General features: G+C 44.0%; 1 protein-coding gene across 1 annotated transcript in view; it reads right to left on the reverse strand.

Annotated features, from left to right (window-relative positions):
- Window positions 1–25,605, reverse strand: part of slc12a2 (solute carrier family 12 member 2) — a 63,677-nt gene that overhangs the window by 17,455 nt on the left and 20,617 nt on the right. Inside the window, exons 2-16 of the mRNA XM_084160433.1 lie at window positions 17,319–17,438; window positions 14,839–14,914; window positions 14,363–14,458; window positions 10,418–10,557; window positions 9,519–9,629; window positions 8,749–8,857; window positions 8,174–8,301; window positions 7,877–7,961; window positions 7,623–7,789; window positions 7,335–7,442; window positions 6,971–7,094; window positions 6,623–6,724; window positions 4,062–4,217; window positions 2,660–2,759; window positions 910–1,021 (exon numbers count right to left, since the gene is read on the reverse strand). Coding sequence (XP_084016559.1) covers window positions 910–1,021; window positions 2,660–2,759; window positions 4,062–4,217; window positions 6,623–6,724; window positions 6,971–7,094; window positions 7,335–7,442; window positions 7,623–7,789; window positions 7,877–7,961; window positions 8,174–8,301; window positions 8,749–8,857; window positions 9,519–9,629; window positions 10,418–10,557; window positions 14,363–14,458; window positions 14,839–14,914; window positions 17,319–17,438 — 1,734 coding nt within the window. The remainder of the gene's footprint in view (window positions 1–909; window positions 1,022–2,659; window positions 2,760–4,061; window positions 4,218–6,622; window positions 6,725–6,970; window positions 7,095–7,334; window positions 7,443–7,622; window positions 7,790–7,876; window positions 7,962–8,173; window positions 8,302–8,748; window positions 8,858–9,518; window positions 9,630–10,417; window positions 10,558–14,362; window positions 14,459–14,838; window positions 14,915–17,318; window positions 17,439–25,605) is intronic.

Genomic DNA, 25,605 nt, shown 5'->3' on the forward strand with positions numbered 1-25,605 from the left:
ATGCTTTTGGGATACGTGTCTTTTCAGATTCCACAATGATTTTTTAGTTGTGGACACTACATCACCACATTCCCTCTCTTGCTCTTGGTTGTCCTCATCTTTGTAAGTCTCCTTGATTTTGCACCTGTGTGTTTTATCAGTTTTATGAACATATTTAGCGAACTCCATGACAGTAGCTAAAGCAAGGGGCTATAGCAGCACAAGTAGACTACAAATGCATGCTGGGCCAGGCATGCCCTGAGCTCGTGAAGTGGGTGCTACTGGAGCGAAATTTGAGAGGCCAATAAGGTCGACGCTCCAGCCTTTGGGAATCTCGCCGCGTGCTCCAGTCAAATTGGTCACGCTCTGCTCCTTGCTCCAGCTGCGCTCCAGCTTCGCTCACATACTCTGGTGGAGGCCTCAGACTTTGCTGCTAATGACAGTAGAGCGTCTGTAAAGTGCCTTTTTACATTGTGGGCACAGCGCAGGGACGATTACATCAGCCCAGTCATCACACCGTCTTAATGGAGCAGTCATTTTATTGCTCCCAGATGAGGGATTTAGATGGGAAAAAGTAGCTAAAAGTCGTTTAAAAAAAGCTAAATGGAAGCAATGACTCACTCAACAGGAAATGTGGATTTGAAAAGTAAACAGGGGATTAATAAGAGCAACACAACAAGCAGGGTCCAGAACAACACAGGATTTCCCGTAAATCAGTTCTAATGGTTTTCAATGGAGTTAATACAGCACTTAGTCACCTGTAGTCAACAAGAAGTAATGATGACATTGCATTGAGATTGAGCTAGAGATGAACAATGGACCCTATAAGACAAGTGAAAAACTCTGAAATGGAGCCCTCACTGTGCCATGTTACGGTTATGGGATGGAGACAAAATGGCCTCCGGGTGGGTGACGTCTCTGATTACTCACCGTGCGAACATGGCCGCAGATCATCAGGCCCACGTTCTTGGTGAAAGCGTGGACCAGGTGGAGCAGAGCCGGACGGGAGTTGGGGTAGCCCGTCATCACCAAGCACTGAGGTCTGTTATAAAATAAGATCAAAACAGAGTTAGCAATTAGCTAGCATCCATGCTAACAGTAAGTGGCGCACAAATGAACACAAGGACCTAACCTAGGAGTGGTCAATCCTCCTTCTGGAGGGCAACTGGCTTTTGGTTCCAAGCCTTTGGTCCAACACTTCTGATTCTACAAGTTTTGACGAGCAGCGGATCAGGCATGCTAGAGCAGAGCTGAGACAAAAGCATGCACCCAGTAGCTCTCCAGGAGGGTTGAACAATGGCCACCGCTGGCTTAACCCTTTTGACTTTTTTTTTTGCTAGGTCACATGCACACAATACTTAATGCTTCATCTCACTCAGTGTCTTCTCATGACCTTGAGAGAAGAAGTCTTCATATTCTCGGTGAGGAATGAAAACAGACTTTGAGAGCACCAGAGTAGCGCACATCAAAGCAAATATGTTAAACACATGGGATTAGGGGAGCCGGGAGGGGGAGAAAAGGCAAGGAATAACATGTTTGAATGTTTGAATTCTGAAGACAATGTCAGACGCTCCCCAATCCCTCGCCACCGGCTTATTGCCATGGGAATGCTTCCAGGACAAACTGTGCAGTCCGAACAGCATCTGTAGCGACTCGTACAGTCCATGTGAGAGAGATTGAACAATAGAGCACAAGGTTGTTGTGTTGTGGCTCGGACGACGTCCACACAACGGTTTAATCGTAATCCTAAAATTCATCTGGTTTAGCTCCGAGGGTGATCTACGGAAGCACTTTTCCTATATCAGTGTTTCTGAACGAGACCCACCGGGTCTGCTTGATTAAACGCCAGGTAAGCATCAATTAAATATTGCATCACTAGAATGCTAGTACTAAAGCGTCACATATCTAGTTAGCTAGATAAAAAGGCTCAATTAACTTGGAATCATTCTAACAGAGTCCACTGCACACAGTAGACCATAGTTGAAAAACATAGTTCTATACAGATACCCTAACCCCACGCTCTCTACCGTGGCTAGATAATGACAGATGCTAGATTTCAGAGAATAGACGGTTTAGTCTAGCTCCTTTGTCTGAAAATAGATGGTTTAGTTTGTCTCCTTTGTCCTTAGGCGAGGGAGTGTGAAGGATGCCAATCATCTGCCATTGTTGTCCCAGGTGTGCAGTTACACAACCCTCTCCAGGGGGGTGTGTCGTGCCGAGACCAAGAGAGAGCTCTGACTGCAGCCTGACTCGACAAACAGCAGTTTCCTCCCCCGCTGCTGCAGCCCTACCTGATCTGATCTGTACGTCTCAGTGAGCATGCGTTAGGGACGACTCGCCGAGCAGCATCGAACGGTAATTAACTGAAGGAGTCGTCGTTAATCAAATTTGCCAATCAGATACTTTTAGAACTAACAGGGCAACAGCCTTCATGACAATGTGAATGATGGAATTTTCCTGAATACGATACATTTTACCCAGTAAATATTTAACAAGTAGCATAATGAAACAAAACACCAGGACGGACGCTGGTGGTGAAAATGAGGTGGTTTAGTGACTAAAGAATCTAGCCTTTCTACGGGCAAGCGCATTTTGAAAACGAGACATACCTTTCCTTTGGTCTAAGAAGTGAAAGCGTGTGTATACGGGAGTATGTGTTATAGTGTGTTCTGTACAGTACCTGAAGTTCTTGATGTGGTCCTCAACACTGCTGAGGTGCAGACTGTGGGTCAGGGCCTGGTGGTATGTCAGAGCCTGGGTGGAGGAGCCCCAGTTCACATCTGGAAGACAGGACAAACAGTCACATTCTGGAAGACAGGACCCTGTATGTGTGGCCATTAAGACGGTCAGGCAGTGTGGGAGTCAGTAGGGATGCTGTGTATGTAGAGCTGTGACTCACCGTGTGAGAGTGTGTGTGTAAATCTGTGAGGGCGAGCATGTGTGTATTAGAGATGCGAGTCAAACCGAGTGTGTGAAGCCATGTGTGTATTTGTGGGTTCATACAAAGCCTCTCTGTAGATGTCTATATTAGTGTCTGGTGCTCCACTGGGGTCTCCAGCGTGGGTCAGGTGTGTTTACCCAGAGCCAGCAGTCCCATATGGGGACTTCCTATCATCTGGGGACCCAGTCGGCCATCTGACCCCTGTGGGGACCTCCACAGCCAGGCCAGAGAGGCTGAGCACCAACACAGGCGAGGGCAAGAAACAGCATGTAGCTGGTCCCTGAACTGCTGCACCCTCCCAGCGCTAGACATTTCAAAGGCCCCCATTTAATGTCACACTGCCTTGCGTGGGCGGGTAGCTTAAGAAAAGTTAACAGAACGAGCCAGCCCTTTGGCAAATCACCATAGAAACACAGGAGGGGAAGTTTCTTCATGTCCTAGGTAATGTCATAGAAGGAACAAAAATATATTTATAACTCCATTTGCTAATGAACAGAAAAATCACAAAGTTGCCCCGAATATTTTTGTGAAACATATTTTCTACCCTGCAAATAGAGCCATGAGCCACTCTTAATGCAGTATCATATTGTGAATAGCTAGTTCATTTCGGTTGAATTCAGACAGACAGTTTCCACAACCCTGCGCTTTGCTATAAATACATTTAAACTGTTGGGCTGCACTGCAGCAGAGGGTGCGTAACAAAAACCTAATTGTGATGCAAATGCTTACCACTTCACCAAAATACATGTGTGCATCAGCAATAAAAAAAGAGCTTGAAATATCAATAGTGGGACCCGATTCACATTCTGTGTTCAAAGCATTTTTGGGCGTCAGGGGACTGACTTACAGAGAACTATGCTAATGTGGCTCTTTCATAGAGGTTGACATTTCAGTGGAATCAAAAGAACTAGGCAATTATTTACGTTGACCTTAAATATGAGCTTTTTTGGGAAATTTATTTTTTGTGTGTAGGCTAATTCATGAAAGATTATGCTAATATTTGTAAAGTAAAATAACCGATATCCACGTCAACAATAATCCACGTCAAGTTTCACAATGAGCACCTATCTTGGCAAAATAACACTAGTCGATGTTGAGGCAATCCAAGAAGGCCGACTTGGCCTGGTGCCGAGTCACTCACCGGGCTTCTTGTAGCTCACGTAGATGTAGAGGCCCATGACAATGACGTTGGTCATCAGGGCTGCCCACCAGTTGATGACGAACATGACCACGCAGCACAGCACGGCTCCGGCCAGGGACACCCACATGTTGTAGTACTTGAAGCTGGGGCGCCATCCTAGGGGTCAGAGAAACATTAGGTGGACTCCCTTAGAAGGAACCTCATAAAATGCACTTGGGGGCCAGCCATACCAAGGGGTGACAGCATATGACATTTGTCCTTCTTGTAAAAGACAGAGGGGCTTGAATGGGTTCTATAACCAAATTTAAGGAAGAAATTGTGAACTTGAACAGAGGTAGAATCCAAAAGGTTAGATCAAATCTGCCCCTCATGTCTATGAAGAACCCGCGACTCTATGGAGAGCTGCTTACCATAGCTGAAAGCTCTTTTTCATTTACAACTTGCATTACTTCTTCACATAACAAAACATTGTTTTTGTGAAATTACTGAATCATTAAAAAAATGGGAGGCGGCTTAATATGGCAATGTCACTGAATTAATAAGACAGCATGGATATTAAAAATGTAGTAAAGAATTGGAGTTAGCAACCAGTTAGAACATTGTACAAGTATGTTAGATCCACTGCTACTGGACACCTGTTTATTGGGTACTAAAGACACTAGACCAGTGGGAGTTTAGTAAGCTGGAACAATGGGGCACAGTTTGACTGTATGCACGGTTACACAATGACAAGAACTACAAAAAAAAACAAAGGACGTAAAGGGTACATTGTTTGTGACGTCATTCTTTGCCACATGACTGTTTTTACATGCACTCATGGGAGAGCGACAGTGGGCTCTAGGTGTCCAGAAAAGAAGGCGTTGACATTGACAGTTTGAGTTTCCAGAGGCGAGAAACTAAGTGTCTATTGCCTTGCCTTTGGTGAGTCATGTACCCTTTAAGTCTGTGTAATTGAATGGTCTGTGCGGACAATGTCAGAATTAGATATCAACTCTGTACCTTCTGTTCTCCTAGGGTTTTTTGGTATTAAGGGAAAAACAAACATCACTTTATACAACGACTGCTGAACGATACAACAGCTTCTAAATATCACATTGAAAATGGTTAATCTGTTTCATCCATCATGACTAAAACATAAGTGATTTCAACTAGGCATAACAAAATAACAGTCAATCTAAGCAGAGATCTTGATTTCTTGGCACCGATAGACTGACAGTTGAAACTGAGTGGACAGTGTCCATCTTGGATCGACTAAGTGATAATTATTGACACTGTGCCATCATGCCATCAAGCTAGCCTCAGTACTAAACCCCGTCCCCTGGAGGTTTGACCTCGACACAAATCAGTCAGACAAGGGTCTTATCAAATATACAGAATGTGTTACATTGAATAATAAAGAGCACCACGTTGCTTCTCAGCAGTATTGTTTTCAGCCTAATATTGCATGTGTATTATGAGTCTTTCCAAACTACTTTCCTAAGAAGCAGACTGCGGCCCTGATCAGATAAAGATCACAGTAGCCGTTACTTAATAAAACAACTGGCCGGATATGAAAATGTTCAGATAACTCAGGCATGTCATTACATCTGTTATCGCAAGGCTTAAGCCATGTGGGAATGGCAAAGATAGATAAGACTATGCAACACATACCACTGGAGCCATGTATATTATTCACTGAGAATCAGAGTTAGGACTGCCCCACCTCCCTCCACAATGTCAAGAGTCTGCCTTCAAGGTGATTTGCCAGTTCCTATACAGGCCCTCATAGAATGGCTGTGCCTAGCTTCTAGAAGAGTCTGCCTTCAAGGTGATTTGCCAGTTCCTATACAGGCCCTCATAGAATGGCTGTGCCTAGCTTCTAGAAGAGTCTGCCTTCAAGGTGATTTGCCAGTTCCTATACAGGCCCTCATAGAATGGCTGTGCCTAGCTTCTAGGAAGACCATGCTGTGGAAGTGTAAACAAATGTAATTAGTAATTATATAGTTGGCATACCAGTTTAAATAGGTATTCCTAGATGAGGCATTAAAAGTTAACCTAAAAAAACACTCTGTTGGGTATGATATCTTTTCCATGTGGCTAGCCTCTATAGTCAATGGAACGACTGAACTTGTGAGCCACCAGTGCATAACTGCATTGAAGTGGTTTAAAGGGACGACTCCTGTATGCCATGTGCTGGAAGTAATTAGTTTGGAAGTCCTATAATTTCCTATTCAATCTAGTTTTAAGCCAATAGGACTTGTGACTCAGCTCTTGTGACCAATTACTTAATTTAAGACGCTACTCTTAAAGACGAAATCAGAAGTTGAAACAATTACTAAGAGTTCTTCCCACCCGTTTTGGTAAAAAGCTGTCCAAAAAAGGATGTAACAACTGCAGATTGCCCCTTTAACTATCAAATCTAGGAGGTTTCGTCAGCAAAGTACCATCTTTGTATTTGTGGCTATAGTCAGGACCTTTGTGGCAGTTTTTTTGTCGTATTGAAATTCCGGTCTTTCTGCATATATAACTTTTGTTCAGGAAATGAGGCTGAGTGCCGTTGATGTTGGCCAGAGAGGCCTTACCTGGAGAGTTGGCCAGAGAGGCGTGGAACACAGAGAAGTTGATGAGAGCATAGGAGGCCAGGAAGAAGTTGGAGATGATGGGAGCGATAACGTTCAACTGGGCTAAAATAAAAGAAACAAAAATATGGCTGTTTAGATTAGCATTTTGTATATGTTCATTGGGAACTGTCCATAGACATTCAATAGTGCTCTTTAGGTAATTGGCAGTCCCAAACAGGACGGAACTATACTACTGAATGACATTACTGACACACAGCAAATGACATATTCCTGACATCCTACAGAATTTCGTATTGTGAACATCAGTGTCGTCATTAGATGTCTAAACCTGGATAGCGTACTACGTACCAATGAGGATGAAGGCCAGAGCGATGCAAAACGTGAGGATGTAGCCGCGGAGGGGCTCGTTGTTCTTGCCATAGCCCTTGGCGAACATCTCCAGGCCAGGGTAGATGTTGTCTTTACATAGAGCCTGGAGGAGAAGGAAAAACCATTGGAATTGGACACCGCTATACTAATCAGCGGATAGGACACTAGATGACGAAGGAACATTGGTATACGAGATCACACTCTTCCCTTTTATCTGCGTTTATGGGACAGTAACTAACAGGGCACGTTAGTATTCCATACCATATGGATAGTATAAGTATCAACTGACTAGCAGGGACAGAGGAGGAAAGCGGGATGTGGGGAGGGTAGTCTAGGGACTTACCTGGAACACTTTGGGGGCGCTGACCAGAGAGGCCAGGGCAGAGGACAGAGTGGCGGAGAAGATCCCGGCGGTGATGATGGGTCCGAAACCGGACACGATGCTCATGACCTGAGGAAAAAGCATGTGAAAGGTTAAATGGCAGAGTCCATATGTTTCTTCCACAACGGATGTCCCACCCAGGACCAAGAGGACCAAGTACGTTTTTCAAGTTCCCCTCACCACTCAAACGTGATATCGCTACACAATGGATGGCGTTCTAGGAGGGAAACACCACATAATCAGACATACCTGGAAGTCGTTCTGGAGTCCGTATTTGCAGTTGTAATTGCCGTCGTCACTCTTGCAGGAGGAGAAGTCATAGCCGAACTTGCATGCAGCGTCGGTGCAGTTGGCCATGAACTGGGCGCTGAGTGTGTCTGTGCCGTTTCCTGTGGCGTCTCTCACGATGCACGAGCCTTTAATGAACAACGAGAGAAATACAAAACGTCAAACTTTGTCTCTGTAATATTTATTGGGTCTTGTTAGGGGTGAATGCCACATACCAGTAGAAATTGCAACACCCAGGTAGACAATACCGGTGATCAGAATGGCCAAGAGTGTTCCTCTTGGAATGGCCAGTTGTGGGTCCTGTGAATAGAAAATAAATGCTTAGTCTCCAACATTGATTTCAAATCAAGTCCTACACACACACACACACACACACACACACACACACACACCAGGCTTTTAAAAATCAAGACAATATAGGAGTTCCATTGATTGTATCCATTGTATATGAATTGAGGTTAGTCTTTTGCTTGTTTGTGATTTTGTTTTAAACAATGACCAGGGGTTCTTACAGAAAGGTCTCCTGAGATGTTGGCGCCGGCCAGAATGCCAGTGGCTGCAGGGAAGAATATGGCAAAGACTGAGAAAAACGACTCTGTGCCCCGGAAGTCCGGACCCATGTTCTCCATCATAATTGCACCTTAGAGCGAGGGTGGGGGTGAGAGAGCAATAGAGAGAGGGGGGGAGGAAGGGTTAAGCAAAACAAGAGAGAAAGCAAGACCGAGAGAAAGCGTTAAAACAGTGTGTATCTTAGGACAGTCAGACTCGATCAGTTGATCTCAGAGCTGGGAATCAGGCCACAAAGACAATTTCAAATAATCCAATTGGTTTGGTCTTGTGATTTCAGCAAAACATCTCTGGCACAACTTTTAGAAATAGTCAGTACTTCACGTCATGTACAGTAGTCATTTGGAGCTCATGACTTCAGAGAAAGATACATTAATTCAGAATTATTATAGCTCCACAATCCAACCCCCAGTAATGTGTCATCAATCTAATTGATAGGCACGTCTTTGACAGTCTTTACGTTTGCTCGACAGTCATGTCAGTTTGTGTTATGTAAAAGGGAGAACCAAAGGTGTCGTACTGTTGTAGCCGAAGAAGCCCTGCGACTCCTTGGATTGGAGGGGGATGAAGGAGCCAATAAAGTAGTTAAAGATGGCCGTGATCAGAACGACCAGCAGGAAAATCTGAGCCTGTGGACAGAATGAACATTTGGACAGGTTAGTTAGACTTTCACAACACCTCCCAACTACAACTAGCACTAGTCACAAAACAGAGCATGCATTAAATCTAGCCTATTGCACATCAATGTCTGCATTCACTCAGTCTGGAAGGAATTCCGCTTACTTGAGGCCAATTTCAGCTTGACATCAGAGACGAGTTGCAGTTCAACATCACCTTAAGTTCTAGATAGTCGTAGTTTGAGAGCTCTATTCAATCAAGCGTAGTTGTATGCTATCTAACCTTGGCTTCCCATTCCATCCCTGCCACGGAGATACCCAGGAGAAGGATGTTGTATGTTATCTAACCTTGGCTTCCCATTCCATCCCTGCCACGGAGATACCCAGGAGAAGGACGTTGTATGTTATCTAACCTTGGCTTCCCATTCCATCCCTGCCACGGAGATACCCAGGAGAAGGATGTTGTATGTTATCTAACCTTGGCTTCCCATTCCATCCCTGCCACGGAGATACCCAGGAGAAGGATGTTGTATGTTATCTAACCTTGGCTTCCCATTCCATCCCTGCCACGGAGATACCCAGGAGAAGGATGTTGTATGTTATCTAACCTTGGCTTCCCATTCCATCCCTGCCACGGAGATACCCAGGAGAAGGATGTTGTATGTTATCTAACCTTGGCTTCCCATTCCATCCCTGCCACGGAGATACCCAGGAGAAGGATGACTGTGATGGTGCCGACGATTCGGATGTCATTGATCTCATCCGTCATGATGCAATCCACACTCTGAGAAATCACAGGAAAATATCAACTTCACTGTCAGGCCAAGAGACAGGAGAAATCCTTTCAAATTCATCCCTGGCTTTCCGCTGTTCAGATACTTTGTGATAATGGCCATTTGAAAAAGCATTGCACATATTTTGCTCAAGTTATTTTCAACTGCTTTACAATTGAGTTTGAAACTTAACTCACAAAATAGAATGTACAATGCAACATAAATGAACCAACCACTTTCAAAAAGGCCCAAACTATTACAGAACACTATTAAAAAACAAAAAATGGAGGGGCATTAAAGTCTGATGAACAGAGAACATTATCCTCTAATACATTTCATGCTGCTTAGAGCTGACACCAAAGCATTCTTCAAATCAGCAAAGTGCAAAACAACTACCCTTGTCTGTGACTAAGGAGTGACCAATAAGCCATGATTGTACCACGCCAAGCCTTGGTTAAAATACTTGAAAGATCTCGAAGGAGAAGAGTCATTATTATGAACTTTGCATGAGCCCCCCTTAAAAATAGTGTGGGTTTTCAGTCCTCCTAGCAAACAACCCAAGAATAAATATTGAACAACAACATGAGAACCACAGCTTCCCTACCAAATGAGATTACGCTTGTTGAAGATGTTGAAACAATGTTCAAAACGGTAGTCTCGGTCAACATGGAGTAAATGAATCAGCATTACCTTCTGAGGAAAAACTACAGATGTCCCCAGAAAAAGAAAAATGCCTAAAAGAAAGAGTGAAAGAAAAGTAACCACCGATGACGACATTGGGAAGGATTCAGTGACTTACCATAAGGAGCTCCACGACGGTTTCGGCAAAGCCCACCACGTACATGGCGACGGCCACAGCGTTGGCAAAGGCGAAAATCAGACCGATGGAGCCGCCAAACTCTGGGCCCAAACTTCTTGATATCAAATAGTACGCCCCTCCTGACAGACAGACAGACAATTGGACAGACAGACAGTGGGACAGAGGGACATAGCATTTAAAACTGGGTTTCATTTAACGTCTCTCATAAAGGTTAAACACAAATAACTGTCATACGTAGGCTAGCCGATTGCATTTTCCTACATCAGTCAAACCTTCGCTGTAGTGCAGCCTAGTGCCATACACGCATCTCAACTACACCCTTAAACCAACATATCAGCTCAAACGAGAGCGGAGATGGTAGAATAGCTCCAAGACGTGAGACAAAATGAATTGACACATTTGGCCGCACAGTGAGTTCGCAGTCCAACAGGCTGAGTAGTGTTCCTTGTTGAGCTCTCTTTATGCCAAGTCTCTACTGACTGCATTGGAGAGCACCTCAAGTGCTCCTACAGACACGATTGGGGGACGAGACAAAGGCAGGAAGCAAAACGGCTCATCTCTGAGGGCATGAGTAGGTGGAGAAATTAATGTGGGGTTATTGCTTGAGGACATGGGGGATTTTCTTGCTGGTTCTCTTCGTGCCACTTAAATCAAGTACACTTAAGCGTCAAAGTCAGTATGTCAAATTGCATAACCGTTTTCCAGAGAGCACATTTTGTTTTGCCCTTTTGAAAAGGGGCATTTTGATATTGAGAGACCATTTGGAGGGAGATGTGGGAATAACTGGAATACTTGGAAAGATTAGTTTGGATGGGATTAGAAACCTACACGGTGCTGTGATTAGGAGTATTACAGTAAACCCTACGAATGGCATGTGATTTCAATCTACTCTTGACACTCAGTTCACTGCATCATAGTGCACCAACTTCCCCCTGCTAAAGCAGGTGCAGTAGCAGTAGTAGCAGCAGGGGGGATATTCATGTTTGAACATGTTACAGATATTACCAAGGGGCAAAAAAGGTTTTATCCTTGGTGAGAAGTTTTAGCATTCCACCGAAGGGTAATGGATTAGCCTACTTTGAAATAAATCAATTCAGAGGAGGAGCTGATGGTTACTGTGCTGTTCTAAACAAAACAACAGCCACAATATGGGGCCTCCCTTGCCGCCTGATGCCAAAGACAAATCGGGCCGTGGTAGACGTGAAACCTTATGAGAATTAATCGAATACGTGGTCTCCAGAGGTGTACCCCGCTGAAAACACCAATATCCTTTACTACGACAAGATGATTTCATCTTTTCCTCACCAGGATATTTTAGACAAAATGGAATCCTTGGTTTTCCCTTGCCCTCGCGGAGGGAGCATCCTAATATCCATTTCAGACCTCCCTGCCAGCACTGACCGCTCTCAGTGACTTGAGGGAGAACCACTGATTTAGAAACACACTATTGAATTTCCCCTCATGCTGCGAAAACTGGGAGCAATGTGTGGCCAGTGTTTTCCCCCCATCCTTTCATTCCATTCCAAATGAACTAGGGCACATCTCGTTGAGGTCCTCAACAGAGAATACATCTCCAGTTCCATGGATGAGGGAAGTAAATGATAGCCATGTCCAGCTGGTAAAAACCACACCTGTACAGGACACCTAATTCCATATCCAAACGCAGGGGACTAAGCAGACGTCATGTGAGCCGGCCACTGCTCTGCAGGTTGCATATTTGAATGGATTCCAGAGAGAAGTTCAATGATAAGTAAGACTATGGTTAGCGTGGGAACCCTCAGCCCAATTAATCCAAACATGCCAAGAAAAGGGAACAAAACCGCACTATAAATCAGCATAAGGTCACCTTGAGCTACTCATCAGTCATGCATCATGAGAGACGAGGGTAGAATTTGGAATGCAAATCTGAGCACTGAGCAGATTGTTGGCGAGCCCTCTCTTGAATGAATATAAACTGAGCTATAATAATAATAATAATAATAATAAATAATAAATAATAATATGCCATTTAGCAGACGCTTTTATCCAAAGCGACTTACAGTCATGCATTTTTGTGTATGGGTGGTCCCGGGGATCGAACCCACTACCTTGGCGTTACAAGCGCCGTGCTCTACCAGCCGAGCTACAGAGGACTACAGAGGCTGCAGTATTAATATAATATATAATAATAATAATACAAATTGAGCTGCAGTATTAATCTATTGGTGAGAGTCATTTTTATACACCAGTGGCTAGTCTAGTGTTCAGAACAGCAGAGGTCAGATGGAGCTGGTAAAAACGGTAAACAAACTGGCTGGACTGTAACAGCAACAATGACAGTCTTGTAGTCTTGGTTTCTAACAACATGCCCTTGAGCTTTTTGATTAAGAGTTTCTGGTTTTTGTTATGGGTCCATAACATTATTATGTTTAAGGGCTCTCTGTTCAAGACGTGAACCAACAACAGCTATCAAATGTTTGCTTTGAAGATTAAAGGCAACCACGCACCTGCAGCCATCGACACCTGAAGAGCTACTGCTTCATCAGAGATGATCAAAGAAAGACTTGTGGCCATTAGCGCCAGACATTAGGCCTACGCTGATGGACATTGGCCAGGTGGGGTGGGCGAGGCAGAATGACGGTGTGGTGCCCCTTCCCATGACCTCCCAATCAGCCCACTGATGAACGCTTGGTGATCTAACCTGATGGCAACACCGGGGCAGAACGTTCCGTACTCCCAATTAAAACCACTCCACGCTTTCTTTATGCTCTGTTGGCAGTTTCTCCTCACAGTGGGGAGGAATTCACATATAGTGGGCTTGGAAAATAAAAACTCAACTAAATAACTGTTTCTGGACTTCACATTTGATGCATGCTCTGACATGCTCCGGTAGATTTGCATAACTTGACTGAAGGACTATGATATGATTGGACGAGAGGAGTAATTTGCATCAGAATTCTAGCGAAAGAGAAATCAGCGAGTGATCAGGGAAGTGATTTTTATATCTGGCAAAGGCACTCTCAGTCAGCCTCCTGTTGTTTGCAATATCCTGACCTTCCTCAAGGTAAAGAGATTAGGGAGTGGAGGCGATGGCATATCAAGGGCCCGGGGAAGGAGGGTGTTAATTAAAACCCAATGGTTTCGGATGTTAAGGGAAATGTACAGTGAAGATGTCCTTGACTTCCGAGGGGGCGAAATTTGAGCTGATAATTAAACCGAGACAAAATCAGCTTCCTCACAGAAGAAGAAAAACTGATATGGGATGTAACAAATTGAAGAAGGAAAACAACTTTAACTTCTGGACTTCCATTCACAACTATTCATTACCAGCTATGGAAATGGACCAAAACTAACCTAATCACCTATCGGTTGTCTTGACTAAAGCATGTGCTAATGGTGCAGTTGCCGACTCGCACGCCATTATCCGTAGTTGTGACTATTCGGCTCTGCTAATCCTCACAGCTGTTTCAGGTGAACTTTTAAGCTGAGGTAAAATGAATACCCAGCTCAACTCACCACAGGGCACCACGGACTATACCTGGATGAAACCCTGACTGACTGACAGCATCCTGAAGCCCGATTGAGTTATACTTGCCTGCACTGCAATGACTATACCTGGAGTGTCAGATTCATTACACCGTCAGAGAACGAGCCTTCCGTTACACAGATACTATAAGCAACACTACTTTACATGATACATTAGCAATCCATGTTTATTTACTTGTGTGTTTTATGGTTTCATAGAGGGATGAACACGGCAACTAACTAGTCCTATAGTAGAGACTAGTCCTATAGTAGAGACTAGTCCTATAGTAGAGACTAGTCCTATAGTAGAGACTAGTCCTATAGTAGAGACTAGTCCTATAGTAGAGGCTTGGAAGAACTGGGAGTCCTTGGGGGTTCTTTGGAAACACGCTTTAAAGATGCAAGTTTGACAAGTTTTACCTCCTCGTACAAAGCCGTTGGTCGCAATCGCTGAGGTCGAAAGGCCGGTGATGGTGGTCACAACTGTTGCCATGAGAACGATCACACAGGAGAGAACTGTGAAAGAAAATGGAGGACATGATTAACAAACGACAAAACAAAATCTGCATTAACATTTCTACAAACTCCTAGGAGGCAAATAACTGCAATAATGAGCAGCTAATTATCTGCTTTTTGAGGCTCTCCCCTCTCTCTACCTCTCCTGGCATTCACACATTCTGAGAAGGCCTGTGAATAGTAGCGATGCCGCTAGTGTGTGACAGTTGACTGCATATGTCGCCGTGTGGCAACATTTCGCATCTGGACGGTGAATGGTCGAGAGGTGAGGGGAGGAGGAGGAGGGATGGTCGGGAGGGTGAGGGTTTGGGGTGAGGTCGTGTGAATTAAAAGAGTAATTCACATAGACTCCCAAGCTCAACTCCAGGGTGTCGTCTTACCAATTCCCGCCTGGCCAACGATCCATGACATGCGGATGAAGAGCATCACGCCCCAAATGTTCAACATGCAGCGCACCTGCACAGAGAAAGGGGTGGCAGTTAGGATGCATGTCCGGTGACGTGAACGCTTCACTCAGAGCGCTTTCCAATAACCTGGTCTTGGAACATTGCCGGTGGGAATCCACTGATTATAATGTTAAAAAGGGCAAAATTCCAAACCTAGTGAAAGTAGCAGTTTTGCCTTGGCACCGACCTCTACGAGCACCAAGATTGCAACTTAAGGTTAGAAGAACGGTTCAAACAGTGATTAAGGTCCTGATATAAATTGGGAAACTCTTTGGACAACAATGAAATACATGATATGAAATGTTGATATCAGTGTATGACATGCTAAAAGAAATGTTGGCTGCCAAACTATGCCTCTCTTTAAAAGATAACATTTGAAAACCTGGCCAAGGCTGATGTAAGTAAAAAATATAATTAAGAAAAACTTATAATAACTAGTCTATATCTAAAATCTAATCACTGTCAACCTCTAAGAACATTCATTAATATCTACCACAGTTTTATCCATTTCAGTGCAAATATCTTGTCATCACCTAAAACTCATTAACCACGTTTCCATCCACAGTAAAGACCTAATCGTATTTTTTTTAAAATTATGACAGCTGTGATGGAAACAGGAAGTTTCGGTGTAATTGTATAAATGCCGCCAATTTGTTCGTTCGACATTGTGGGATCTTTGTGTCGGTAAAATTAATTATGCGGGAAATGGCGGTGGAAACGCCTTTAAGTGCAAATATTGATATAATAACTATAATTTCGAAGTAAACTTGGAGTCACGCAATGACATGATGTGTGGTCCTCCCACTAAAACTCGGGAAAGCAAGCAGTTTATTAGGCTACAGATGAAATAAATGATGAACTTTACACGGTAGTGAAAGTGCACGGTGATGAGCTTGATGCTCCTTTCCAAGCATACTCTGATGACATGATGATCGATGCTTGACTGCCGTTTGACAAATAAAAATATTATATCCATAATAATCTCATCATGTAGACTAGCCAACCTCACAGCCTACCCATACTGTATCTGGAAGCGGTTGGCTAGAGCGCACGTGCCAAGACCAGAGTAGGCATCTTTGCTATTTATCGCAACAGTCTTTGTGACAAAACTATCAGTAGAGTTGAAAATGAGGATGTAGTTAAAAGTACTGTACATTTTGAAAACTATGCACTGTGTGACAAGTAGCTACAACAATGCACCCCAGAAGTGCACATTTTGGTTTTTGTCCTAGCACTACACAGATAATTCAAATAATCAATTAATCATCTAGGTTTAATTCTTTGAATCAGCTGGGCAAGGACAAAACAAACTAAACGTGCTCCTGTTGGGAGATACTGTGCTACAACCATGCCAGATTCTCACACTAGAGCAGGGGTGTCAAACTAATTCCATGGAGGGCCTAGCGTCTGCTGGTTTTTCCTTTCAATTAAAGCACTAGACAACCAGGTGAGGGGAGTTCCTTACTAATTAGTGACCTTAATTCCTCAATCAAGGGAGGAGCGAAAACCCGCAAACACTCGACCCTCCATGGAATGGGTTTGACACATGTGCACTAGTCTCTCAGAAACATGCTTTGGCCTGGACAGACCTGGAAGGATTAATCAGCAAAAGCAATTCTCGCTAGGATCCTGAGTAGAGTGTGATCGACACTCACGCATACACACCTCCGTTTGGTGACACGCTCATGTAGTCTACCACTTGTTGCTAGACTACAATACAAACTAACTGCAACAGGAACTAATAAAAATATGCTAAGACAGCCAAGGGTCTTTAGTCCAATGATAATATGTGCATCTTGATATCTGAATTCCAAAATAATTTTAAGTAACCACCTGGGAACTTTATACTACAGAGCCTGATTGTGGGAGCCTGAAGGAATGTTCTGTACTTTGAATGAGAGGGCAAATGTAAGCAAGGTTTGAAATTATTAGGTTTTAGTCAAACATTAGATCTGTTTGGGCTTCTTGCGGTCTAGAAATGTGTATTTATGTTCGGCGGGAGCACCCCCCCCCTCCCCTCCCCGCAGCTGAATCTAGATGATGATCCCTGGTCTATGCCATTGAACACTGTTCAAGAATAACTCGAGGACACTGCATTCCCTACAATGTCAGGACTAAAAAGAGAAGTGCTTATGCGGTACCAATGGTAGAGGCAGAAACTTCACATTGGTCCTCTGTAGCTCAGTTGGTATAGCATGGCTCTTGCAACGCCAGGATAGTGGGTTCGATTCCAGGGACCACCCATGCGTAAAACATTTATGCAAGAATTACTGTAAGTCACTTTGAATGAAAGTGTCTGCTAAATGAGACACACACACACACACACACACAGTGTCATATAACAAAAGGTAACCAGGAGTACGCTCTCAGGATGTCCAAAAGGTCTGACCAGAGTCTGTCGGTTGACCACTCACCAGCACCCCTTTGATCCATCCGAACTTGACCGCTCCCTTCGGCTCGGACGCCTCCTTGGCTGCGGCCTCCTCGGCCGGGGTCAGCTCATCCCCGTTGGCGAAGCCATCCTCAAACGGCTCCTGCAAACAGAATGAGACAGACAGGCTATGGTCAGCACACAATGGAAAAAGACCCTTAAAGTCATGTGCAGTTGACACATCTGAATACTATTATCTCTGAATTAAACTGTCATTAATTTCTATGAACACTCTACCAGATCTAATTTGTATCTTTATCTGACATAGAATACTCCCTCACTCTCACACACAGACACCGACCGATTCATCTGTGCATGTATCGGCTGTAGAAGGTCAAACACAGGAAGCATCCCTGCTGTGCAGAGACAATGCCGTGACGTGAGTGGCTGCCCACTGGGTCGGTCTCCCAGGACGCCCCCAGTCTGCAGTCACCCCAGCCCACCCTCACAAGGGACAGCACAGGAGAGGAAGCCAAGCATTCAAAGGCCTTTACAACATCTCGTCCCTGGAACCCCCCACCTATTAACGCATAAATAAGGCCCAGACAAAGACAAAGCTCGAAGACAGGATCTTACATTAGCGTCGACTTCCTGCTTTACTGGCACTGAACCAAAGGCTGATCCCAAACGACATTTACACATGTATAGTGATTAACCCACTCGCCACTGGCAGTGTGGAAAAATAAGTAACCATCGACTGACTGCATGCAAATGTCCGCCCGGCTGCACACTCGAAAGGGTATTGACGTTCTGGCAGCGTTCGTACACCGCTCAGGCCCAGAGAGAGGGCCAGACACGGGTCCGCAGTCTCCGTTTCAGGAAGATTGAGACAGGAACAGGAGATAAGGTCTAGCCGACGTAACAATACAGGGCTTGTTCTCTTCCACGGTCCTTCATTTACCTAGGATTGGCATTCCGAGGCCCGCGACGCCACAGACTTTAAGTGAGTTGTCGTACTGTGCCCTGAGGCACATTAGAGGGTGATGAGATGACGTGGAGAGTGTTCATTGAATGTATGGATGGATGACCTTGGGTTTATTGATAGCCCCAGTCCGCAGGGTGACCGTGTCACGTTACAAAGCAGATACAGGCTGGCTGATACAGCAGGGACATTGCCCTCCGTATTTCAGTGATCAGGACAGTGATGTTCACCCCGCTCCAGGCACTAGGAGACATGGACTCATCATGCTAGCTATCGGATGGGCACATTTATTGGCCAGCATTATCGAGTTGCAGGACAAAGCGCCACCATTCCACGATCATTCATTTAATTTGCCTCAACTTTCATTCTGCCCATCATGTACATAGTGACTAACTTAACTGTTCTGCAACGTACGCTACTATAGCTACTGATCGACGACCAATGCAGAATGACTTTGCACATTTTCTACCTGTAAAGATCAAGAGATCATGAGTCATACAAATGAGAGAGATGCTAGATGTGGTCTCTATCCTCTCCATGCGTCACTCACAGCCCTCAGGACAAGTGCAGCATACTGTGTCTCTAGAGAAAAAAGGTGAAGAGTGTAGCATCTCCTCCTCACACCCTTCCCTTGGGGTTCTCTTGCCCTCTTCCTCAGCATTCTGCGCTTCTCCCTCAAGGACGACCCATCCCCTCTCACTCGTCTTAGCAACCACCGTGCTGCCTGAAGTAACGCTGAGCTGCACTCAGCCGCTTAACAGAATAGCCTACCCCAAGTGTTTGTGTATTATCTGATGGTAAAGAGGATTCTGTCGGGAAGCTCCGACACTATCAAACAAAACGTAATCCTTCCTTTGGGTTTTGGGTATACAGGAGATTAAACACGTTCGTGGAGGGATGAAACCTATGGGGGGAAACCGCACCATCTACTCTAGCATGTCGGGTATGTAAATTGATCGGAGGTGTGGTTCCATTACAATGGGTATATAAATAGGTGTGTAAATTATAAAAGAGCACGGCGCCTCTGGCATGTACCCCAGCATGACGGGGATAGACTGTGTGGAGGGAGGGGGGGGGGGCTCGTCTTTGCCTCGCCAAGGCCATCTGTCAACAAGAGCTCCCTGCCTGCGTCCCCTAACAATGACTCAGCAGCTTCGATGGGGTCTGGTAGTGGCAGGTACACTGGGCTACAGAGGGAGGTGATGGGAGATTCTAGGAAATTAAAAAAGGGACGGTATTGTCGGTTGGCTCGGGGTGGGGGGGGGTGTAACCAACCTCTTCTCAAACAAAACGAGCACGTCTCAGCTATGATAGCAGTGAGATTGGAATTTGGCAGTCCCAATTCCCAGCTCACACCAAATAAATCCTCATAAAAAGCAGACAAACTAACATTTGCTCTGAACACGGGAGGAAGAGAAGATCCGGAAACCAACAAATAGTATTAGGTCATGGAACCAACAACAGATGAGCTGCTAGTGAGGGGCAAGACCCAGAGCCTCCGGAAGTGAGTCATGCATCCCAATTAACTCTCAGCTCACTCTCTCTTTGTTAGTCAGCAGCCCTCGGGGCGTCTCGGAGAGCTGAATGGGACACAGGAATTGTCTGAAAGTCATTGAGCAGATATGACATCAGCCATTGTTGGAGAGGAGCCCTGAAGCCAGCTAGTCGGTCTGGAATATCTTCAGCGGATCAGCAGTTTTTTTTAAGAATACCCATGTTGAGACATGTCGGGCTCATCGTCAGCAACCTACTGTTCAGAATAAAATATTTAATTGCTTGGCCTTCCAGTGAGTCTAAAAAGTCACTACATTCTACAGGGGGGTTTTACAAAGCAGGGAAAGAATTCACACATCTAGAACACATGTCCTCTAATCACTTTTGGCATGCTCACGACCTGAGCCCGAGAGATTACTAGCACCATGTTGACCAGGAGTACAGTCTTTAGATCTAAAAGTGACCTTGTCAGTCACAAGTACGTGTTGAATGTTAACAGCTAGCCAATTACCCGGTGCCTTAAATTAATAACCAATGATGATATCTTGGTAGAGCAGGTGGTCAGTGTCAATTACATCAAAGATGCTCGCTATTCACTGTGCACATTATGGGCTAATTCTGTCCTAAATTAGCATTTCATGTGAACAGTCATCCCATATGATTAGGGCTGACCCCATTTATTCGACTGGTGGATTGTTTGGTCGATAGGCTGTTGGTCGACCCAGATTTCTTTAGTCCAGCAGTCAAAAAACTAAAATAAATAATGGTGTACAAGACAACTGTCTGATTGGTGCCTGTCTGAGTGGACTGATCCACCGTGGAGGCCAAGGGGATAGCACAGTCCATCACTCGAAGACATGTGGTACTGAAAATGTATATGGTTATATTATGTAAGAACAATGGTGCAACACTAATAAAAATATTATTTCATAACAAATGCGCTTTCTCCCGCGTTGGATAGTGGTCGCTGTCCGCTGTTCTGAAACACATTGTGCACTGCTGAATTGGCGCCTTTTCCTAGACCATGTTGCCCTTGCCTTAATGGTCTAAGAAAACTGAGGAGATGAAACCAACTTAATTAGGTCTATAATCAATAGCCTAACTTAAAATGTGCCTGGCTTTATAAAATCATCCATCAATCCACACAAAAGTATGTGGACACCCCTTCAAATTAGTGGATTCGACTATTTCAGTCATACCCGTTGCTAACAGGTGTATAAAATCGAGCACACAGCCATGCAATCTCCATAGACAAATATTGGCAGTAGAATGACCTTACTGAGGAGCTCAGTGACTTTCAACGTGGCACCGTCATAGGATGCCACCTTTCCAACAAATCAGTTCGTCAAATTTCAACTGTAAGTGCTGTTACTGTGAAGTGGAAACATCTAGGAGCAACAACGGCTCAGCCGCGAAGTGATAGGCCACACAAGCTCACAGAACGGACCGCCGAGTGTTGAAGCGCGTAGTGCGTAAAAACGTCTGTTCTTGGGTTTGGCGGATGCCAGGAGAACACTACCTGCCCCAATGCATAGTGCCAACTGTAAAGTTTGTTGGAGGAGGAATAATGGCCTGGGGCTGGTTTTCATGGTTCGGGCGAGGCCCCTTAGCTCCAGTGAAGGGAAATCTTAATACTATAGAATACAATGACATTCTAGACGATTCTGTGCTTCCAAACTTTGTTGCAACAGTTTGGGGAAGGCCCTTTCCTGTTTCAGCATGACAATGCCCCTGTGCACAAAGCGAGGTCCATATTTATTATTATTATTTTTATTATATATCAATGGTTTGTCGAGATTGGTGTGGAAAAACTGACCTGCACAGAGCCCTGACCTCAACCCCATCGAACACCTTTGGGATGAGTTGGAACGCCGACTGCGAGCCAGGCCTAATCGCCCAACATCAGTGCCCGACCTCACTAATGCTTGTGGCTGAAGTCCCCGCAGCAATGTTCCAACATCTAGTGGAAAGTCTTCCCAGAAGAGTGGAGGCTGTTCTAGCAGCAAAGGGGGGACCAACTCCATATTAATGCCCATGATTTTGGAATGAGATGTTCGACAAGCAGGTGTCCACATACTTTTGGTCATGTAGTGTATATCTACAGGAATAAGACAGATCCTGCTTCTGTTGCCTGTTTGAGTGTTTGTTTAAAAGCCTACTGATTCTGTGAGCACTAAGCCTCACGCAACCACAACATTTCGGATAAACAATAACAAATTCAGCGGGTTATAATCTTTGCTATGATGTAATAAAGGACACTGTTCCAAATTGTCAGAAAACATAATAACAACCATGCTTTTTCTTTTTCTCCTTATTGTTATTATTACTATGATCATCATTATAATAAATAAGTAATGTCATTATCATTAGTAAGCTTATATAACAGCCTTCTATAACCACCATCGAGGTGTAGGCGTAAGAGCGCATCCTGTTTAGTCTTCACACCGTAAATTCCTTAGGCCTATATTTCAACATATAGGCTACTGTATCAATCAATCATTCGTTCATGTCATCACACAGCATACGAGTCATTCATGATTTGAAATGCAATCAAGCATTTTTGTTTTAAAATAAAATAAAGCGACCCTTGAATAATTTGTGTAAACAATAAATAAAACGTTCCATTTCGGAAATTGCATTTACAAATGAATGCGACTGTTTTTAGTCTTTGCTATAATAAAGGCTTTAGAGGAAAACAAAATTGATTCTCTGGTACGCTTATAATTAAATGTAGTGTTGTTTACATTGTTCCAAACGGTCAGGAAAATTATATTGTAATCGAACAGCACCTGTTTGGGCACACATAATATCCACACAGCGCTTACGCTTTACCTTTCTCTTGCTCTCCAGTATTTTCCAAAACTAGTCAAATTTATTCCACACATCTGACTTCCCCTTTACCTCCTGAGGAACCAGTAAACATTCCAGCGTTTCTAGTTTAGTTTATATGTCACGTCCTCTTCATCCATTTTGCTGTCACGTGTTAGGGTTTTCTGAGTTTGTTATAACCAATTTATTGATGTGATTATGATATGCTATAGGTCAGGCCCTATTGGTCATGTGCATGCGATGCATACATGTGTCACGTAAAGAGAGCAAGGATTGAGGGAATGTTTTTCTTAAAATTAGGGATTTCGGTAACAGAACTTTTCAGTCAGAAATGGCTGTAATTATGTTGCAGCTTCAACAACATGGACAGTGCGATAAACACTATGATGTTATGTGGTGGTCGCTGCAGCAGGAAGTCACTGGCTGTCTTTTAATTTATTTTTAATTTATTTTTACACAGAGGACCAAGTCTGAGCCCGGCTCTGCACAATGAAATCAATTGCGGTCATACTCCCTCTAGTCATTTGTGTGCGATGTTCCCTCTAAGCTCCCCCCGGGACGCGCAGAAGAAAATTCAGCCCACGAGATTGAAAGAGTTTTCCCTGTTAGTTAACACTATCAACGTTTCCCTTTACTGTGGCAATTGTGATCGAATCAACGCAATATTATCCTTTGCTAGTTAGTGAGTTATTAGCCCAGTTATAGATAATTTGTAGTCAGCAATAGGGGAGGGATTGCTTCCTACAAGAGCACAAAACGTGTACATTTCTAGACATCTTTGAAAAGCAAGTCAGGTAAAGAGCTTCTTTTTTATTTATTTTTTAAAAGGGGCAGTGTTGTATTTTGAGACATGCTTGAATAAGCTAAGTAGCCATTAGGCAGAGGGTAGCATAATTTGTCTGATTCTCTGTTATAATCATATGGAAATACTAATGCATTTTATTTTGTGTAGTGGTTTCTTGCATCAAACGCAACAACATTTTCAGTCACCTCCTTGTCTGAAGGACAAGTGGATAAACAGGTTCATGTCAAGCCCTGCATGTTTATTTTCAAAAGCCTCATGGAATGTAGACCTACATTGAACACCACACATTGGCTGCTCCTGTAGGCTGAATGATAGAACAGCTATTTCTTTTCTTTTTTTGTAGTCAGCCATGTTAAAATATTATGGGATGCATTTTCTCCATTGTTTTTGATGGTAGGCCACTCTGGTAGGTCTACATTATGCTCAAATAGCCACAGTAGCCTACTTGGCCACTGTTAAAACTAATTTAAAGCAAGTGTTCACAGTAAATGAGTGCTGGAAGTTGCACAGAATTTTCACAACGTTCAGGTTTGCGCTCAGTCCCGAACAAAATTAGAGGGAACATTGTTTGTGTGCCTTAATTATTTTATCAAACAGTGAGCTTAAAGCATCAGACAAGCTCAGTGCATATAGTTGATTTGATTAAAAAAAACACATTGGATGTGTCTATATATGGAAAAATACGTTTAAAAATGTCGACCAATCGATCGGTCGACCAAGATTTTGTATTGTTTTTGTCGGAGACAGCCCTACATGATTTTATTTATTCCTTTTACCGGTTGATCACATAAAGCTGTTTAGGTTAAGGCTTCTTGTTTTACATTCCCCCAAGAGTGTGCCAAAAACCACTGGCAAAGTGATAGCCTGGTCCCAGATCTGTTGGCAAGACAACACAAACAGATCAGGAACCAGGCTAGCAAAGTGATACCGTATCTCTGGAATCACCCAGGGGTTTTGACTCCCTTGTAGAAACAAAGCTGGGTCAAAAGGAAGTCATCAGATAGCCTAATGGCAACAAAATACGGTGGGGGAAAAAAAGTATTTAGTCAGCCACCAATTGTGCAAGTTCTCCCACTTAAAAAGATGAGAGCGGCCTGTAATTTTCATCATAGGTACACCTCAACTATGACAGACAAATTGAGAAAATAAAATCCAGAAAATCACATTGTAGGATTTTTAATGAATTTATTTGCAAATTATGGTGGAAAATAAGTATTTGGTCACCTACAAACAAGCAAGATTTCTGGCTCTCACAGACCTGTAACTTCTTCTTTAAGAGGCTCCTCTGTCCTCCACTCGTTACCTGTATTAATGGCACCTGTTTGAACTTGTTATCAGTATAAAAGACACCTGTCCACAACCTCAAACAGTCACACTCCAAACTCCACTATGGCCAAGACCAAAGAGCTGTCAAAGGACACCAGAAACAAAATTGTAGACCTGCACCAGGCTGGGAAGACTGAATCTGCAATAGGTAAGCAGCTTGGTTTGAAGAAATCAACTGTGGGAGCAATTATTAGGAAATGGAAGACATACAAGACCACTGATAATCTCCCTCGATCTGGGGCTCCACGCAAGATCTCACCCCGTGGGGTCAAAATGATCACAAGAACGGTGAGCAAAAATCCCAGAACCACACGGGGGGACCTAGTGAATGACCTGCAGAGAGCTGGGACCAAAGTAACAAAGCCTACCATCAGTAACACACTACGCCGCCAGGGACTCAAATCCTGCAGTGCCAGACGTGTCCCCCTGCTTAAGCCAGTACATGTCCAGGCCCGTCTGAAGTTTGCTAGAGTGCATTTGGATGATCCAGAAGAGGATTGGGAGAATGTCATATGGTCAGATGAAACCAAAATATAACTTTTTGGTAAAAACTAAACTTGTCGTGTTTGGAGGACAAAGAATGCTGAGTTGCATCCAAAGAACACCATACCTACTGTGAAGCATGGGGGTGGAAACATCATGCTTTGGGGCTGTTTTTCTGCAAAGGGACCAGGACGACTGATCCGTGTAAAGGAAAGAATGAATGGGGCCATGTATCGTGAGATTTTGAGTGAAAACCTCCTTCCATCAGCAAGGGCATTGAAGATGAAACGTGGCTGGGTCTTTCAGCATGACAATGATCCCAAGCACACCGCCCGGGCAACGAAGGAGTGGCTTCGTAAGAAGCATTTCAAGGTCCTGGAGTGGCCTAGCCAGTCTCCAGATCTCAACCCC

The sequence above is a fragment of the Coregonus lavaretus genome (assembly GCF_964263955.1).
Source record: "Coregonus lavaretus genome assembly, chromosome: 4".
Classification (NCBI taxonomy): domain Eukaryota; kingdom Metazoa; phylum Chordata; class Actinopteri; order Salmoniformes; family Salmonidae; genus Coregonus; species Coregonus lavaretus.